The 20,660-nt window shown below is 33.5% G+C and overlaps 1 protein-coding gene across 2 annotated transcripts in view; it reads right to left on the reverse strand.

The window, feature by feature from the left end:
* LOC142975436 (cell adhesion molecule CEACAM1-like) overlaps positions 1-20,660 on the reverse strand; it is a 56,848-nt gene that overhangs the window by 21,136 nt on the left and 15,052 nt on the right. The window contains exons 2-5 of one of the 2 annotated variants that reach the window (XM_076118268.1): positions 10,282-10,368; positions 7,100-7,308; positions 4,373-4,583; positions 265-392 (exon numbers count right to left, since the gene is read on the reverse strand). In XM_076118268.1, the coding sequence (XP_075974383.1) occupies positions 265-392; positions 4,373-4,583; positions 7,100-7,308; positions 10,282-10,339 (606 nt within the window). In that variant the 5' untranslated portion in view covers positions 10,340-10,368. Of the gene's footprint in view, positions 1-264; positions 393-4,372; positions 4,584-7,099; positions 7,309-10,281; positions 10,372-20,660 lie in introns of both variants that reach the window. The other variant, XM_076118267.1, reaches the window with a different exon arrangement.

Below are 20,660 nucleotides of genomic sequence, written 5' to 3' on the forward strand. Positions count from 1 at the left end.
AGTGTGTAAGCCCATTGGCAGGTTCTTGGAGAGACGAAATATTTTGTAAGACCTTACTGTACCCAAAATCACACCAATAAATGATTTGATTTGATTTGATTTGAATTTAATTTAGTTTAGTAATTTTTATATTTTGTAGTTACTAGCAGACTGGCCCAACTTCGTCCGGGTATGGTACAATTTTGTGTCTGTCTCTCTCAAACATTATGCACGTTATACATTTTTTCGTGATTAATTTTTATGTAAAAATATATCGTCACTCACCTTCCCTCTATGCGTCCAATTGATGGTGTTTGGCGGCATCGGCGTGTGTCGCACGATACACGTCAAGTTTATCGTGGAACCCGCGTATATGAACAGATCTGGACCACCCAGGATCTCTGTCTCGGGTTCTGTGGACAAAGGGAATTTTGTTAGCTTGTACAATCTATACTAATATTATTAAGCTGAAGAGTTTGTTTGTTTGTTTGAACGCGCTAATCTCAGGAACTACTGGTCCAATTTGAAAAAATATTTCAGTGTTAGATAGCCCATTTATTGAGGCTATATCATCATGCTACGACCAATAGGAGCAGAGTAATAGTTAAACTTGGGTAAGTAACTTCAGGAAATGTTTTAGACATGTCCTAATGATACTATCATAAAATGGATGTCATTATTAGAAAAGATTCAAGCGTTTCATTTAGAGCGTTATAGCTCTACATATCTGAGAGTCCATAAGTTATGCAAATAATAAATCATACTTAAGTCCTATTCTATGGTGTGGCTAAAAACGGATGTCAGTTAGAATTTATTTTCATTGTTTATATGTATAAAATCTTTACAAATTCGGTGTGTTATATTTTCAACAATGAAGTCACAGAACAATAAACTAAATCTATTCGAATTCATAACAAAACATACATTTCTATGTAGCACGAAAATAACTTGAAACACTACAAAAACAACAATAGAAAATATGTACCTAACTACCTACTCGAATTCCAAAGCTTTACATGATACAGTTCTCTTAACCCTAGCAGAAAAGATTCTATAATATTACCAGAGCTAAAAATAAAAGGTTGTAAACAAATATTTGTTTAGGCATACTGGCAACTTTTATGGATACATTGTGTTTACAGACTTTTCAACTTTATTCGCATTTTCGATCAATATGGTCAGAATGTTTTGATATAGTAAATTAAAAAACTTTAAATATAAGTAAACTTACTTATATTTAAAATTTCTTAACTATATGAAAACACTAAACAATTTACGTGGTGTTGGAGTAAAACGTCTTGTTTTTTAAGTTGCTAAAAGCCTCAAATTCATAGTAGAAAGCAATTTTTAACAAAGCTTGAAGAATATTACGAACTCGTGTTAAATTTTAAAAATGTGTATGATATTTCTCAATCGCCAAACGTTCCCTAAAAATGTTTAAGTAACTATATTTCTACCAAGCTATTACTGTTGCGTATCCCATAAATTCCTGGAAGAAATACTCCCAAGCATTTCAAATTCAACTCGAAGTAAAAGTAGCGCGTAGATTCTTTTTGAAAGCATAGGGCTGAATACGGAAACGTGAAGGCAGTAGGAAGGTTATGCGTTGACCCTTTCCTTGCTTCACTACACAGCTTTTAACTTTTTTCCTTTCAACGACTATAAGATGTATTTTTAAGATCTGAATTTTCTAGGTTGGACTCTCAACGAAATTGGTTCTGAACTTAGAATAACAAGAACGGATAGAAGTTTTTGTTGTCGTTGAATAGCTGTAGTTACAAGTATTTTATCATATACAATTAAAGTGCATGAAACCCATGCCATTGGCTTGCTTACCTTATTACAAATCTAAAAATGACGGTAAATTATAGCTAAATTATCTATACTAATATTATAAAGCTGAAGAGTTTGTTTGTTTGAACGCGCTAATCTCAGGAACTACTGGTCCGATTTGATAAATTCTTTCAGTGTTAGATAGTCCATTTATCGAGGAAGGTTATAGGCTATATATCATCACGCTGCTACCAATAGGAGCAGAGTACGGGTGAAAAATGTTACAAAAACGGGGACAATTTTGACCCATTGTCTCTTATGTGACGCAAGCGAAGTTGCGCGGGTCAGCTAGTATGGAAATATATCATCCGATTAAATATCATTCTATGACTGGAAACAGTTACTATTTTATTTAGTTGATTGGTAACAGCAGCTCAACTAGGCAATAAAACATCGCATTTGGAAATAAAGTAGCAAAAAGACCATCCAATACATTGAAACGAATATAACAAGTGAATAAAGACATCGCGATCACAAAAACGCAATAACGTTAGGGATAAGTAACCCTTTACAAAAAAATATAGTGTGTATGAAATTCGCTTCATTACGTCCCAAAGGAAAGTTTGACATTTCGCTAAAGTGTGAGACAGCTGTTGCTCAACATAAAGGTTCCATTACAGATCAAGCAGAAAGGCCTTAAAAAGGGACATTTACTTTCCACCTATTTTTATACTTTGTAAACTTTTACCCTTTGAATGAATTATGGATGCGTGACTGCTATTCATTGTTGCTACGTTTTCTTATGCATTTGCGTGCCCTTTTATTATACAGGGTGAATACGGAAGTTGTGCGATAAAGTATCAGTTATGAAGTTTTAAGGTTTTGTTGAACTAATTTAGGGTGATATGGGGAAAAAAATCATTTTCGTTCTGAAGTTTTAGAGTCTTCAATATTTGAGCAATACAAAATTATTCATTCACAAAGTTCTTATCAATGTTGAGGATAAAACAATGCGGCGAAAAGTACGTGGTCGCTTTTTATAATGAATTGTCTAATATAAATTTCATCTAATTTGCTTAAATATATTCGAAGAGTATTCCAAATATCTATGCTAAATATTCAATTATATTTTCTAATAATCGAAGCTTTCTATTAAAAGAGTTTCCGTTCGTAAAACAATTACTGTCTCTTTGGCGACAAATACACTTTATTCCCAAATCATTTAGTTTTATTTTCTAGCGTAAGTTTATGATTTAGTTCCCGAACTACACATTGCTCTTCTCTTTGTTATAATTATGTTTAATGTAGGACGTTATAACTAAGCACTATAATGTATACAATAACATTTCATTTCCATATTCTATCATCTAGAATAGTCCCTAAATTGTTGTTTAAGTTATGAGATATGCCAACAATAAACTGATGTTTATCTACATCTTGGATATAATGAAATAATAATAGAACAACAAACTAACAGAGCAAACATACGAATTACGTTCCAAGACGCTAGTGTGAAACACAAACCATACAAACAATAGTTGTGAAGTGTCCTATTTAACTTTGCCTCTAACTCTCTATCTGAAGTTGCTTCCTTTCAATTTCGCAAACCCTCTGTTCTTTGATCTACCCAGACATCAACCTATTTGTGTCGAATCCAACTTTTGTGCCAAGAATTTGTCCAAATCACCAACGTCTATTGGCCAACGAAATGTTTTCTAGGTACTTGTGAAAAATATGGAACGATTACGTAGTTTGCGTATCTTGGTCCATTCTTGGATGGCCCTAAGATTTGGCGGTCGATTCCAAGTTCTGAATGGAGTTCATTCAAAGTAATTGGAACTTGTCCAAATAGAATGCAAGCGAGTATTTTAGAAGTACTTTGAAGCGGAATTTCTGTTACAACTATTTGTGTAACACGGTCTTTAAACGTAGACGTGTTTATTTGAGACCTGAAATATACGTGTAATTAAAAACTTGTTTTTCTACAACGTCGCAATTTGTCGTTAAGGTCGTTCCGTTTTTCATTTACAACTTGTTAAGCTTACATTTATTTTCTATTTTCAGTCGAGAAAACAAAGTTAAAATGATGTAAAAATCACAAATAATGGCACTTTATCTTATCTTATCTTATCTTAGGGGTGGGGGTGCCAGTTAATGCCTGGCTGACACTTCGACCATTCTTGATCCTTTTTGTCACCCCCTCCTTTGCTACTCTAAACGTTGGGGGGCAGGGCAAAACTTTTCAGTTTTGCTATGCACCCCACCGGAAGCAGCCTGTAGTCTTCTGGTTTAGGGTAACCGCATCCTAGAAGATCCATTCTTTTCCTTCCTAAAGCATCACATTCGCACAGTATGTGTTTCATGGTTTCTGCTTTTTCATTGCAGTGCCTGCATTTAGGGTCATCTATGGCTCCTATTTTATTTAACATGTAGTTCGTGCCGTAATGTCCTGTGAAAGCACCAAGTATTTTCTTGATGCTGTCTTTGCTGAGGTTTATTAGGTTATTACTCCAGCTTTTGTCGACGTTTTTTTTTAAATTATGGCACTTTAAAAAGAAGAGTTGTTTATTTCCAAAAATAAAGATAATTCGATTGTAAAATAGAGCAGTTTTCTACTAACCTACAATATTAAGATGAACAGGATGTCCTATAGGTGGTGTGGTGGATATCTGGCACTCGTACTGTCCGGAGTCGCGTCGCTGCGGACTGCGTATGCGCAGCGCCCACTCCTCGGAGCGCGGCTTGTGTTGCGCCTCGAAGCGCTGGTCCGACGTGTACGTGTAGCGACCCACTGTCAGCAGGTGGATGTCCCGGTGACGCACCCATGATACCTGAGTAACAAGAAATAATTGAAACAGTCTTAATAAAAAGGTTTGAAATGAATCCTATGTGTTGAAATGTGTGGAAGTGCATTGATACGTTGCAAAATTATTTATGCTCTAGAATTGGAAATCGAAATATTGTATATTATTAAACCTGCAAGTCACTGAATAGTACTCCAAAGTTGAAATCAAAATTGTCAATATTACTAATCAACTTCAACGAATATCGAAAATATTATATTTGAAATTCAATTTTTATTTTCACTGGAAGGTAAATAGATATTCAAATCATATTAAAACTCAAAAGCAATACTGAATGCCCCTTCAACGATGCTAAATTCAATCTTAACTGTACTAACGTATTCAAATATGCAGACACTAAAGTGCATGAAAGTTATCAAATAAACGAGAACATTCGTTCTGGTAATCAAAATGGCATTGGCGATAACTAATCCAGTAGATTGGCTTGTCTAACTTATTTGAGGAGGGTCGAGCGATGATAGCAAGAAAATAGTCGTTCGCTCCCACTTTCGGAATAACTAAACTTGTTCCGATGACAAAGGAAAACTTGGAGCTTATATTAAGCGGAACATGTATATCAGAAAAGTTCGATAGCGACTGATGTTTTAAGTTATTCCTTGAAGAAATGTTTGAAGCTGAAGCTTGATTTTTGGAGCACTAAAGTTTATGGTAGCAAGTACAAATTAGTTTTGTATTCATAATTTTTATAATAACAGTAAAATATCGTTGAATTGTCGCAAAGTTAACCATTTGTGTATAAGTAAAGACGAAATTTAATATCATTTCAATTCTCCAAGGCCAAATTATGCAGAATGCGACAGAAAGGGACATTGGTATGTGTATTCAACAACTAACATTTTGAACAACAATTCTAGCTAAAGACTTACAGATTACAACAAAATTGCTACAATACAAAGTATTTCTGTTTAGTATTTTAGTTAAATCCAAAGAACTTTCGCGATATCATTTCCACTTCCAAAGGAACTTTGTGCTCACTTGCAGAAATGAATTCTACACATATCGGAAATTGCCTATTGTAAGTCGAACAAAAGTGAGCCGGAAGATTTTGCTCACTTGAACCAAAACCTATTCGAGCTTAATATCACGGTTTCAATACAACTGAGAATTTCGCGACACCTGTTTCTGAAGGGAACTTTGTCAAAACTTCGAACACTTAAACAAATTATGTTAACCTGTGTTGTTGTTGCAGTTGTGTTGAAATTCTGAATATGCAATTTTGGATTCGCTGAATGGATTAAGTTCTGAGTTTATGCTTTGATTAAAGAATTAATTTTGTACGTGGTACGTGTATGATTGAAATGTTTTTGTTTTGTTGCATTGCAAAAATATGTAAGTAATAATATTGCTGTCTAAACATTTAGGCTCTCTAAGGCCACTAATTTGGCTTGAATGTCGAATGGTAGTTGTTCAGCATGAATGTGCCTCCATATATTAACTCCTAAATTTTGAACGTAATCAAATGAATCGCGTAGATACGCATCGAACTACTAAAATTTTAGAGCAATACAGCTGCCAATAACAGGAATTTGGCAAGTTCAGAACGGCTGAAAACAGGTTCTGTTCAATAAATGATAGAAATTAGGCTCCGGCAGCAAATAAGGCAGAAATTGGCAGCCAATATTTGAACATACAACTGAACATTTCATGAAATTGGTAATTCGTGAGAAATTAGCAGTTTGAATGACTTGCATGCGCTAAAAGTCGCTACGCACTGTTAGATAGCCGCGAAGTTCAGTCAATTGTCATTTGCAACGGACAATTGGAGGGAGTGCCAAATGATTTAGCGCATACACATTTAACGTGTAGTTGCAGCCTAATTGATTATTTGGCCCGTTGACTGACTATTCGTCACTGTATTTTTTCTTTAATATTGGTCTTTTGACGAAATGTACTCAGAAATATATTATGCTACTAATATTTCTATGACACCCAATACTCTTTCTGTATCTACAATAAATTGTCATCATACTACTCAAGATTGAATTATAATTATGCTACGTTTTTGGTCGAAAGTGCTGCTTCCGTAAGTGCATTGACACTTAAATTCAAAGCTTTAAGTAACGCTTTGCGGATTTCCACTGCAGTTACAATTCCGTAAGGCTCAAACTGCTCGGAATGTATTGGCCTCTCAGGACCATAGATTGGCTACTTTATCGATACGTAATGTACGGCTTTTCATTGCCAGTAGCATTTGTATTAAAAATAAGATTTTATACTCCATCCAATACTTTTACGTCTCATTTCTTAAAGAACTATTCAAGTGTTAAGTTTTGGAAAGTTAGTTAACGAGTAATTCGAAATCGTCATTGAAAACAAAAATAGTATCCGTTGTTCTGCTTTTATAACTAAAACAATGACACAAAATAAAATCAAAACAATCTTCCTATATTACATTTCTATTCGTACGTTGGGTTCGTTAGCTTCTAAAGTAATTAACGTGAAAGTAATATGTTGCTATAAAGATCAATTGTTGCCATACTTACTGTTCTATTCTGCAAATTCTTCACTTTACAAAGCAGCGTGACTGGGTGTCCAACTAGACCGGTCACGTTGTCAGGCGTGCTTGGGTCGAAGTATGGAGACCCGGGGGTCTGTGGCCAGTCCTCCAAGAACTCTGTTCGAAACCTTCTAGAAGATTCCGACACAGTGCTCTGCTCCCGCGGCTTACTGTTACTGTTATCTTGGCGGCATACTGGAAAAAATTATTTGTATTAGTGAATGTTTGCAGTAAAAATTATTCTCTAGGCTATGAATAACATACAAACAAACCGCGCTTGACTAGCAACAAGACTAGCATGAAGGTCTTAAGACCTAAAACCGTCAAATCAATATTACTAGCAAAAAGTCACCTGCTCCACGATCAGCGATAAATTAAAATTTATGTTTCCTTTTCGATCGTGAAAAATTGCAAACGTAAAACAGCTTCTAGTGACATGTTTCTGAACTGCATTTTTTATAACCCAAGCTATAAATTACATACGAATGCGATAAATTATTTATTAGAGAACTTCTTTCCCGGTTATAATGCTCCTAAGAAATAAAGTGACGCGAGATTTCGTAAAAAGAAAAACCATTACGAAAAATCCCCTGAGATTCGTAAGTCTTTACATAATTTTATTTTTTGGTCAAGCTAACTCGGTAAGTTGAATGAACCTTAATACTTTTTACAATTTAGATTAAATCTGGAATCTCTTTTGATTAATTCAAGTCCCAAGAACATTTCGTAATCTTGAGGCCAGGTCGTAAATATAAAGTATTTCTATTTAATAACCCGTTTCGTGCTTCAAAATTACTTTATAACGCCATTCATAATTTCTCGTTATCGCATTATTATTTACGAGCACGAAATATATATTCATCGCTCATGTCGCTGTACTTCAATACATCGTAAGTATACTTCCATTATACTAATAAAGTCAGAACAATTATTTTAAGTATTCATCAAGACCGAAATCCGTCTAACCAAGAAGAGTTCTGAGCTAAATTATCAAACCAAAATCCTGCGGTTAGCAAACGCAATCGTAAATCAAATGTAATTGTAAATATTCACGCCCAAGTACAATAAACAAACGATAACTTCATTAATTCACTCACGGACTGCCACGATCCCCATCAGATTAATGGAACCGTCTGATAAGATTAAAAATTAATCGCATTAACGACCTGAGGAAAGTAATCGAGTGGAAAATGAAACGTCCACTGAGAGACGTAAATCGCGATTGTCCGCCGAAGCTTGATTAAGTGTTAAATTTTAAATTATGATCCCACGGCTTTGTCGTGTCGATGGACGAATTTACTACTGAGTTTATTACAATAGAGGCTCGGTGGTTGCGTAACGAGCTCGCTCTCGCACGATCTCTTACCTATTTTATTACGGACATGAAAAATATATTCTGAACGTCTGTCGTGCAAAGATAGATCGTACCTGCATTGCGTGTTTTGCCGGTTTCAAAATTAAATGATAAAATCTTGATGGACGTAAATTGGCTTCAGTGTTTCAATTGACCATATAATTACTACGTCAGCTGGCCGTCGTAGGAAATGAGAACGGCGGTGTCTATTTAAAATTGTACTTTGCTTAGTAATTTATTTTGGGTTGTTTCACCCTTACAGTCTGAGTGACGTAAACTCGGCGGCATTGTAAGCCTTGTGCTTACTAAGGACTCATTAAGGTATGTAGTAGAAACTTATATACTGTTAATTACAACTTGTTGTTAAGATAATAATATTGTGTTTCATAATTACTTTGTATAAAGTGTTGAAGTGTGCGTTGTAACCTTTTTAATATTCGTTCTGTATTCATATTTACGTAACGTTTACTGCTAGTATAGACTTATTCATGACGCAGGCATTCATAATATAAGTAAGCTTTTATTAAGTTATCAAACTAAACATTACATATGCATAGATGTTTATATATATTATACGCATAATGTCTTAATATCATTTTGAACAATTCGGCAAATACAGATAAATAAAAACAAGTTACATTCATACTCATAGAAATGTTACAATAACTTCTCATAAATACGTAATTAGATGGAACTACAAACTACTTCTTCATAATTAAATTATTTATGACGATACTTAAATAAAATTCTTCTTTCTAACGGTGATATCTTACGTGGTCATCTACGTTTTCCTATTCGTCATGTTCTTTCATTCTCTCATACTTCAAATACTAAAGACAAAACTTCAAAATCTTAGCCGAGTATTTATTTAATTAAATGTTTTTATTAAGGACTATTGGTTGTAAAATATGTCCGTAGCCAGTCCAAGCCCTTCTCTTAAACTATGACAAGTAATAAGTAAAGGCAGCGAATCGCCGCGAGCTACAAAACTTCAGTATTGCGGATATAAGGTCGTTGGCTTATCATCCCATGATAGCAGTTTACACAAATTGAGTGAACCATTTCTTGCATCAATGTAATTATGCCGTTGTAACATTTTGACATACAGTTATAACCTTTTAATTTAATTTGTAAAATAAGATTCATTTAAGCGGACTTTTAACATTTATTAATACCACTTTGAATGTGTGTATATAATACTAGCTGATCCGCGCAACGTCGCTTGCGTCACTTAAGAGAATGAGTCAAAATTTTCCCCGTTTTTGTAACATTTTTCGTTGCTACTCCGCTCCTAATGACTGCAGCGTGATGTTATATCCTCGATAACTGGGCTATCTAACACTGAAAATTTTTTCAAATCGGACAAGTAGTTCTTGAGATTAGCGCGTTCAAACAAACTAACAATCAAACAAACAAAATCTTCAGCTTTATAATATTAGTATAGATAACAAGTGGCAATTTTAAATGTTAAATTGTAATTAAAGTATTGCAATACATTCTTAAAGGTATTATTACTTATAGACACAAGTACTTTTAATTTTTTTTTTGGTAAGTACTGAAATCTTTTTATGAATACTTTTAATGTGCCTTCCGGAGTACATAGTCGAGCGGCTAAAATTGTACTAAGCGGCCATCTACAAACTATTTAAGCTTAAATTTACTTAACCTTCAGATCATTTATCAACCATGAATGTTTTACGCCCCACTGAATTACCAACAAGCGTAAGTCATAAGTATGTAGCATACTAGGCTTATAATTGTAATAAGCTACAGTCATGAGTCATAAGTATGTAGCTAGGCTTATAAAAACTCACCAATAATGCAAGAGAGGAAATGAGCTGTGAATAGGCAGACGGCGGTGGCACGCGCCATCTCTCACCTCTCCCGGCGCGGGGTCATCGCTCCTGGAACAAAGAGTGCACTAATAATCTCTGAATACCTGAGGGTGGCGAGATGTGATGGGCTGAGAATGTGGGAGGAAAATGAAACCAACAAATTATGACAGAAATGGTAGTAGCTGTCAAAGAATTCTAGACAGTTAGATTCTGCTTGTACAGTCTCGTACCTACAAGTTGTACCCAAACGTCAAAACACTCTGGCGAAAACGGAAGATTGCTTTTATTACTGTGTAATATTATTATGGTGAAGTTTTGAAGAATTTATGTGCAGTTTCCTTAAAAGTATAACTAAGATAGTTTGAAAAATATGTTATGATTTGAGATAAGCAGACATTATACTCGTAAGTGCGCAAATAAGTCTCATAATGTTTTAGATGTAATATTCTAAATGACTAAAAATATGTTATTGTAGCTATTATGAAACCAAATCAAAACCGAAATTTCACTTATCTCAACCTTTCGAAATAGTTATACCATTCATTCAGATGCGCAGTTCTATTAATTTTACATTGATAAGCTTAGCGAAATTTGCTTCGCTTGCAATAGAGGGCTGGCTTAAGGGCTGTATGTAAAATAGAACACAGTAGGGGCTCAACTTAAAACGGTAATTGCGTCAATTTTCTTGAAGAGGTGTGGAATTGCCTGGTACAGTTTCATTCTTTAAACAGATGCGAAGGTTGATTTCATTTTAGTTAGTTTGTCACAGAGACGTGTTATGATAGAGTCAAGCCTTTATTTATTTAGTTTTGGTTTATGGTATTATATAATAATTATTATACCGTCGCTTATTGTGCTTGCAAGATACAATCTGGCCGAATTGTCAAGCACACCAGCTAATAATCTTCATATCTCATAATATGATCTGAATGATTTCTAACGTGGTTTAATTAAATTTACTCTTCATAGCAGTTACTTTATACTTAGATACGTAACGTTTAATGGAATATTACATATCACCAGTTAATTAGACACTTTGAATGGATAAATCAAAATATAATATTTTCGAATTTTATTTAATTTGTTCAAGGATATAATGTTTTAGAGTTCATAAAAAATGCCTATCATAATTCATGATCGTTTGGAAATTTACGATAACTCGGATCTGTTGTAGTAGCAAATCTTTTGAATTCCTCTCTTAAAAAGAAGACCATAAGTAGCCAAACAATGTTTTTCGTATTTTTTTCACTGACCTTGCCAAGTCACTATTTCTAAATGTCTACTGCTCGCAAAATAAACAAAGTCAAGTTAGTTCAGCCCTGTATTCTCTCTATCTACCCTTTTGCAAAAAATATTGCAAATAGTTATAACACATAAATCCTCAACCAGGCCAAAGTAAAACAAAGAAGAAAAACGCAAGAGAACATTACTATCTCGAAATATTACTCCTAAGGTCGGTGATGTAACACTATTCCAGATATTGTAGATTTTTCCACACCTTTGAAACATCCCTGTAGTATAATAAAAAGTCAGGTATCGTAGCCTAAAATTAGAATTTCTAAAACGTTACCATGATGTTACACGCATTTTCTAAAAGATATAAAGTGTCTAGTCGAAACGCCTTTTACGATAAAATTTGTCTTTGCAAGTATATATGTTGGTTAATACCTTTGGTTGTTTCAAATACATAACAATTGAATTACAAAAGAGGTGTAAATAAATAATTGGTTTGATTTTTAGTTTTATAGTCATGAAAAACGGTGGTCGTAGCTGCTTCTTACAAGAACATTTTTTTCTTTAAAACGATTTTTTTTCTTATCCACTAGCAAGTTACATCGATTATCTTTGCATATAAGTTAAGTTTTCAATTTAATAAAGTACTAAGCATATTGCTTCTTCTTCAAATCACACTCAAAACTTCAACCCATTACACAGCAAAAATGTATACTAAGTTTGTTTGTTTGTTTGTTTGTTTGAACGCGCTAATCTCAGGAAATACTAGTCCGATTTAAAAAATTATTTCAGTGTTAGATAGCCCATTTATCGAGGAAGGCTATAGGCTATATATCATCACGCTACGACCAATAGAAGCAGATTACCAGTGAAAAATGTTACAAAAACGGGGAAAATTATTTTTCTCTTATGTGACGCAAGCGAAGTTGCGCGGGTCAGCTAGTCTTCAATAAATTCTGTGCCTCGCTTTTGTAACGTCAGCCGGTGTGAACAATAAAATAAAATTTGTCGTTAATATACTTTTAAAAACATCTGAGTCATTTTTATACGATAATTACACGGTCCATTGCACGTTCATTCAGTGGATCGTTACAATACGACAATCCTGGCAAGCCTGAATGAGACACGTCTACGGTGACGTTTAAATGAAGCAGCAAACATTTGCCAATTAAAAATTATTGATACTTTTTTTGTATCCTTTGTATCCATTACAGTGTATCCGCTATTTGTCGTATTGTAAGTTTAGTATAGAAAATTTTTATTGATCAAGTTGCTTAAAATTTAACTGATTTTATACAAACATAAAATCGGCATGATTTTATGTATGTATGAAGTGATATCCGAGGGCGTAGACAGAGATGTATAACATACATCGTTTTGCCGTTTTCATTGTTAGTCCCATGTAATAGGAGGTTCCCAACATTAACTAATCTGAATAGGCATAAAAAAGGTTTTCTGTTAATTTTCATCAAAGTATGTTTGACACATGTATAATGTTTATTGTATAATATTAAAACCACTACAATACAGTGAATGACTTATCCAAAGCTAACAAAATACGAGTAAGTTATATTTTCCATCAACTTCGTAACGTAGTCTTATCCTCAAACTTGTAATTATAAAAGATTTTCTTCCTAAAATTACCAACGTACAAACTAAACTTCAAAGAGAATTTCGTACGAACTTTCAGTAATCAACACTTATCTTAATAATATCGCTTACAAAACATAATACTGGGAACTCTATTTATAAAAGACAATGGAATAAAAATGGCCGCGGCCTCTGAAACGTACGATATATTTGTGCCATCAAAGCTTTGTGAAGATGTCATTAAGTAACATAATATTTCGGGACAGTATAAAGTTAATGTCTGTAAGGGCCGGCACTAAACTCGATCGTGAAAGTAAAATATGAAGCACTGGCTGTAATTATTATGGTGTTTGACTGGACGTTAGTGTTTATAAGCGTTTTTATTGTTATAGTTGACGGCAGACCTACCAGGGAGGGACCACACATATAAATATGGTACGTAGTTTGTTATTGTAATCTAAGTAGAGAGCGTTTGAGCGTTTATTGTAACCACTCTTCTAAATAAATCTAAAAAGTTTTAAGTAATTACTTAACAATTAATATAATATGTAGTTCAGATACCAAAGTAACAAAACGTATTTAAGTGTAACTAATTGTCCACATAATATTATAATTCTGCTATTGTAAAAAAATATTTATTTATTAATTGGTTCATACTTACCAAGATCAAAACCATGCTGTATTAATTCATCCCTTATCCGTCAAAACTCACGTCAATTTATTCACAAACTATTAGTCCGCACACTATAACGTATTCTATTCAATAATCATTCCATTATCAAACGTATACTAAACTGAGACCGATATATTGAAACCGAAGACAATTGAATATCTACCGCCTGAACAGGTCATCGTCAAACCAAATTAAGCACCTGTCTTAATAGGGACGAAGTAATTGGAACCTGGTTACTGAGTACTGAGCTATTCATGGATAGATAAACTATATTGTTAAAGTTTTATTGAAATCATAAACGGTATCGTTTGATGTTGCGTATTCATTATTTATTTAGGAAAAAAACAAACAGTTACACACTTCAATTGTTTTGAAATAATACAAATAGGTGCTTCTTATATGTGAAACTCACAACGTCTTCCACGAAAAAGGGACTTTATTGTAATTGATAAACAAAATAATGCACAGCATAAGTTCTTGCCATCTTATTGCTGAATATTAAAACTTACTCGTATTCGCTTAAATTATCGAGATTCATTGTTTCAGTCTTAATTGTTATATCAATATCTAATACACAAACAAGTAACGTAACCAACGTTACATTTTTTACTATAAAACAGCCTATAAACATGAACCTTTAGCCTTGCCAACGTTTAAATTGTATCAGCTTACAAACTCCGTCCACCGTACTGCAGTTGACACGAGCTTCGAAACCTTTGCCTCCACAAAATACACGAGTATGTGCAACATGCCCTTGTCACAAAAAGTTTTGAAGGCAAACAGGCGTATATGTGCGGTTTGCCGTGCCGTATAAAACGTCATATTTGTAACGTGTCAGACAAATTCTGCTGGAGTTGCGAACAAATATTTATATTTGGTACACCGATGTTAGAATTTCCTGCTAAATTGGATGTAGAACTTCTGTTTCTAATTTAATACTGGCATAAATAAATATAGCTTAGAGTAGGCAGGCAAAGTATTAATAAGGAAAGAAACTCAATATACACTTTAATAGGATGTAATATATTGAAAAAGTAAAAAGATGTTCACCAAATTATTCCATTAAGTATACTGCTGCCGAAAACCTATATAATAAAACGCGAATATTACACCTGAGTCCCAAATACGCTAGTATTAACGTGTTTTATGCTAATAAACCGATTCTGATAAGCGAAAAACCGCAACGTTGGAAGAGATTAGAAGCACCTATCTCGTCTTTACCGACAATCGCGAAGGACAAACGGCTTGTTCCATTTTCTCAATTGTATCTGAACAAACCGTTATAATCTTTAAACGTAAGACGCCTATGAAGTGTACTAAAGCGAAATTTGCCATTTAATTACAGTTGATTACGAAACTGGGACTCAATCAATAAGGCGTTCAAAGCCCTCCGAAATTTCTTAACAAACTTTTGAATGTCGCCATATTGTTCCAATTTCAGACAATAAGCTTAGTAGGTATTCCTGGTTCGTTGCTTTCAGAAAGTCACTTGTATAGAGAAGCACGGTGTAGGCTTCAAGATTTTATCGACAATAAGGTTTATGATATGAAGGGATGTGAAGGCTTTTTCCGCTGCTTTATTTTCGTTTGGAATTGAGTCGCGTCGGGAAATGGACACTTGAGAATGTAACATTTTATTAATATTATACTAGTTAGATCAAATCGAAAAATAAAACAGTAAGTAGAGTCGAGGGTTGATATAAATAAACTCGACGATGTTAAATTAAGTTTCTCTGAGAAATATTAAATACCTTAAACGAATAAAATAAAAGGTACTTCTATTTATGACTTATTTTTAAAGGTAAACTAAAATAGAAATAGAAATTCGTTCTCCGTTATTATAATGTTGGTAAATATACTTAAATTTTGACTCTGAACAATTGTATAAACACCATTTTGGTACACAAAATTCTATTTTGACGTAGCTTAATCTCCCAGACATATAAATTTTAAGCCAAATCCGAACACTGCGCAAACCAAGTTGCGGTACAGCTAGTGATAAATAAATCAACAATTTTTCAAGGCAAAAAAATACATGATTTATGAAAATAGACTACATTTTTTCCCCAAAGCATCTTTGTAAGAAAATCTCAATTTGCGTTAAAAGTAAATAGGTAAGGAAAATAGGCAAAAGGCGAGCGAAAATAAAAATACCGAGGCTCCGTAACATGGTATATTGGTTGTTTTAAATTCTTTCGCAAATGTCTTAAGTTCAAGTCCCCTTAAGGCTTAAAAGTTACATCAGAAGTTATTGTGTTAAGTTTCTGACCGTCATCTATTTAAAACGTGGAAAGAATATGAAGAGTTATTTCAGTTTCTTATTTCTTAGCGTTGCAACGTGGGCGTTTAGTTCTACAATGAAATTGTGTACTATTTATGAGATGGAGAATAAAAGAATTCAACAGAAAGAATGGCCGCCACGTCCTATTACAACAAATGTTAATGGAGTGCTCATACCTCGAACAATTTAAAAAAATGCAAGCTTGACATCACACGGATGTTTATTCTGCATCTCTCTTCTAATATTTGCAACATGAAGTTGAGGCAAATTAATTAGCAGTTTGTACAATACATAAGCTGGAAATAGACAAAAATAAATATTTTAATATCACATCCATATTTCTAGAACCATAACACTTATAAGTACCTATTACCCAACCACGAAAAATGCCCACAAAAACATAATTTACCATGCCAGATGTTCCGAAACAATGATATGAAAAAGTTGTGCAATAAAAACAGGACATACATGTCTCCGTCGATTAAACAATAGCCCCATTACAACCGTGAGAGGGAAATGAAAGAGATTTGTCGTACTTTGTGTAAACAAGACTGATTGCGTCTGCGGCGATGTATCATACTTGCGGCCCGGCCCCACTTTGTGGGAGGTTATGTGTTTTCAATTATATGAGATATTATTAGTACTGTTATTTTTCGGTATGTATCGTTACTATAGGAATTTATTCCACGAACAACTAAAATATAAAAAAGAATATTTAAAATAGAGAGACGCGTAAGCTACTATTCCAAAGAGGATACGATTTTTTCAACCCTAAATGCGAGTCGTGATGAAATAGTGAAAGAATGAACGAAAGTTTGTTCGTGCTTATGTATGGACTGACGGGAAAATTATTATAGCGGACAGGCTACCAGTACCTCGATTCTGTACATTCGATACTAACGTCACGTTATCGAATACCATACATTGCTATCGAGCTACTCGTAAGGAAACCGGCAGCAATCCGGCAGAGAATCGCGGCCTATCGAGTATCGAAAACTTGACATTTAAAGTGAGAAAAAGTTTCGTTCTGAAAATTTGTTCTTTAAATAAAAATTTATTCGTAATAATTGTGTATAAACTAATTTTAAATATATTATATAGTGGATAAAAAATAATCATGAAAGGTATTATTCTCATAAATAATAATTATAGTCTACTTTATTCGGTATTAGTAAAAATAAATCAATAACATAAAAATATCATAATTAATGTTGTTCAACGAAACATTATCAACACAAAAAAAGAATCAGCGTCTTTTTTTTTCTACGTTGAAGCAGGCAAAGGAGACAATATCTTTTCAGTCTCGTTGGCCTCGTCTTCCTAAATATATCCAATCAAGATTATTAAAATAATTTATTAAAATTAAAAATGGAAAGAATATTTTATTTCGAAATTCGAATTTCGAATTGCCCTTAAGTGCGTTCCAGCAAAAAAAAATATTTATTTAATTTTATTTTATTTTCATGTTTGGTGGAAAATGGCGCCATTGAAGAACATAGTTGTTGCGAAAATCCGCTAGGGGCGCTGATCAATTTTTCATACAAATTTTTTCGATAGCGAGTCGATAGTCGATACTCAATAGTTGTACAGAATCGCGGTACAGTACACTGTACAGATAACAACTTTTGGGAAACAAGTAATATCCATAATAGTGAGTAAAACTGCAGGACACAGTTATTTTACGAAAAATTAATCACAGTCACCTCAATAACGCAAAATGTATTTGCCAATTGAACATAATATTACTGGCATCGGGACAAAATGAAGCCACAAATACTTTTAAACTTTTCAATTATGGCGGCCAACGATTCGTATCATTGGACGTTATATTTCAAACAGATTTAAATAATTGTACAGCGAGCCGTCCATTAAAGTTGACGTTTTTAGTTCGAATACAAATATCGATGATTAAAAGTTTTGATAAAGGATTGAATATTTATTGGTATTTTATTTTTGATATTCGTGCTGGTAATTAAATTTTAGTCAATTTTACGGCAGCGGGTTATAAATATTTATGAAAGGTTTATTTTTAATCCTTCGTTGTCTGTCTAGTATATAAGGGATAATAAATAAACGAATTCATAGATACAGATACAAAAATGGTGCTCAATATCAATTACATATAAATTTTTCGTCCCCAATTTTACCCACCCATAAGTGTATACTATCGAACCAGTTTGGCGCTTTAGGCATAAAAATATTCCTTGTGAGCCTGAATGCCTGTAAATGTGCATTTACATATATGCATTTAAATCGTTAAAATTTGAACAACATTGTCTTGTACTTTTACTACACTCTCATTCACAAATAAATTGCTCCAAATAAGATGTTTCCCACTAAACAGAATTCCCTTCGTTGATCAGTTTACGTACGAGTACCGTAATAAATCAGGTGCTTAGTTTACCCTACATGTAACCGAGGGCGATATTAATACTCGAAGCGACAAATTGTGTACTATTATTATGTTTTATGCCTCAATACCACTAAATCGAGAACAAATTCATCTATTGAGGAGGTTTTGCAAGTGATTTTAAGGCATAAGCTAGATTTTTTGGCGCTACCGTCCATTTTATGTTACGTTTTTTAGTGATTGAAAAGGCTTAGTTCCGAATAAAAATATGTGAAAATATAGAATTCAATTTATTATATTTAAGTTCTATTTTATCACCAGCTGGTACAGATAAGCCTCCTTTATGGTGTTTAGTCAAGTACTTAAAAGTGTTTCTTATAGCAAATAAAAAGAAAAACCATTACAAAAGCAACTAGTACTCATCTCAGAAGGAAGATTTGAAGCAAAAATACACAATACAAGCTAAACAATATTTCAAAGTTACTGTCTTATTTAGTAGCCAGCAATTCCTTCTCTCATTTCAGTTATGTACCCAAATATACTATTCATGGCCGTCTCCATTGAAAACGGGACTTTATATTTGAATAAGACCTTTTATGTGGCAATTAAGGTACACGCAGCCCTTTTTCAAAATACAAATACGAGAGAAAAGCAACATGTTAAATTTTAAACATTATTGTTTTATTATACGAAAATGTTAGAGGCGATCAAAGACCACTAACTGGTCGGTAAAACGATCAGTAGGTTAGGCAAGTTTAGCGCGGTTATTCAATAGATGGATTGCCGCATAGTTTTATTTGAGCTTCCTGCTTAGAAGAGCATTCAACGTCTGTCCTGGTTATTAGTAATTAAGATAACAGTCGATAAGCCTTATTAAAGACCTTCGGGTGGCTTTAAGAGCTTTGACATTTGGCTTAGTTCTGATACCAAAATTTCTGAAAACTTAATCTTTAAATCAAATTCAAATTGTACTAAGAAATGTCGAACATTTTCTTTTTCTCAAAGGCGATGAATTAATTTCAACAATTTATGTTTGGTTAATCCTTAATTTTTATCGAAAACTTTGTGAAACAGCTGCGTATATAAAATAATATATTATGTTCTAGAACTTTCGAGTCCTTGTCGCTAGCTTTGATTCGAAAAATAAGTTAGTGAAAAAGTTATTTAGTTTTACTTGTTAAGTGAGTTGACGAACCGAAACTAAGAAAGTTATCGTAAAATGTTATCATTTGTTAGTTGTTGAAGTATTTAAAGTAGTTATAAGTTTGAAGTTGATTAACTTAACAGTAAAATCTGAGAAAGCCTTGTAGGCATAACAAAATTTTCGAATATAAACGTGATTGTACTAGTTACTTCAGGTACTATCGTACTAGTTAATCCCTCGACAAGCATGCATTACTTAGTTAATGGCATTTTCAACTTTGAAAAGGTTGCATCATTCTATACATATACATAAGACAGGTGCCCTTTTCTAATTGACGCATTAAAGGCATACATGTCCTGCCAGTATTTTTTCAAAACATAGGATATTCACAAAATCCCAATTCAAATATTTTATTTTTAATACCTGAGTTGAAACGTCTCAAAATTTGTTCATAGAAAGAACAAATAAAAGTCGTTGAGTTATTACTCTAAGGTTTTTATATTTAGTAATCCAGTTTATATTACATTCTGTCAAAACTAAGAACAAGCCGCAGAAAAAAAAGAAAAGATTTTAATAATAAGCTTTATTTCGACGATAATATATCAACGAATTATGTTTACGTTGTGTAGAATAAATCGTTGTATTTGATATTCTGTCTCTTTCAAGCGTAGGTCTTGTATAACCCTCTCTCGCTCGCACATAGCGCGTTTTGTATAAAATGTAATGAGTTTAAACATAGTGCTTGTTTATTATTTTAATGTGAGCGAATGTGTTTCTGACATGTGCCTGAAAGTGACGTTGTGCTGTGGTTGAGAGGTTGACGATGATAAAAGGCATTAACAACTAAACAAAAAAGCCCGTAAATTTGATATATAAAACGTATTTTTTATATTATACTAGCATTTCACCCACGGCTTTATCCGCGTGAAATTTCAGTCCCTTCAGGGTGAGTGGGCATTTCCAAAAATCTTCTCAAAGTGCACACTTCCTAAGGGACTTTTATACTAAATTTCAATTTCCTACGGTCAGTAGTTTCGGCTGTGCGTTTTCCACCACTCAGTAACGGAAGAATTTTATAATTATATTT

This window comes from Anticarsia gemmatalis, chromosome 9, assembly GCF_050436995.1.
Source record: "Anticarsia gemmatalis isolate Benzon Research Colony breed Stoneville strain chromosome 9, ilAntGemm2 primary, whole genome shotgun sequence".
NCBI classification, from domain to species: Eukaryota; Metazoa; Arthropoda; class Insecta; order Lepidoptera; family Erebidae; genus Anticarsia; species Anticarsia gemmatalis.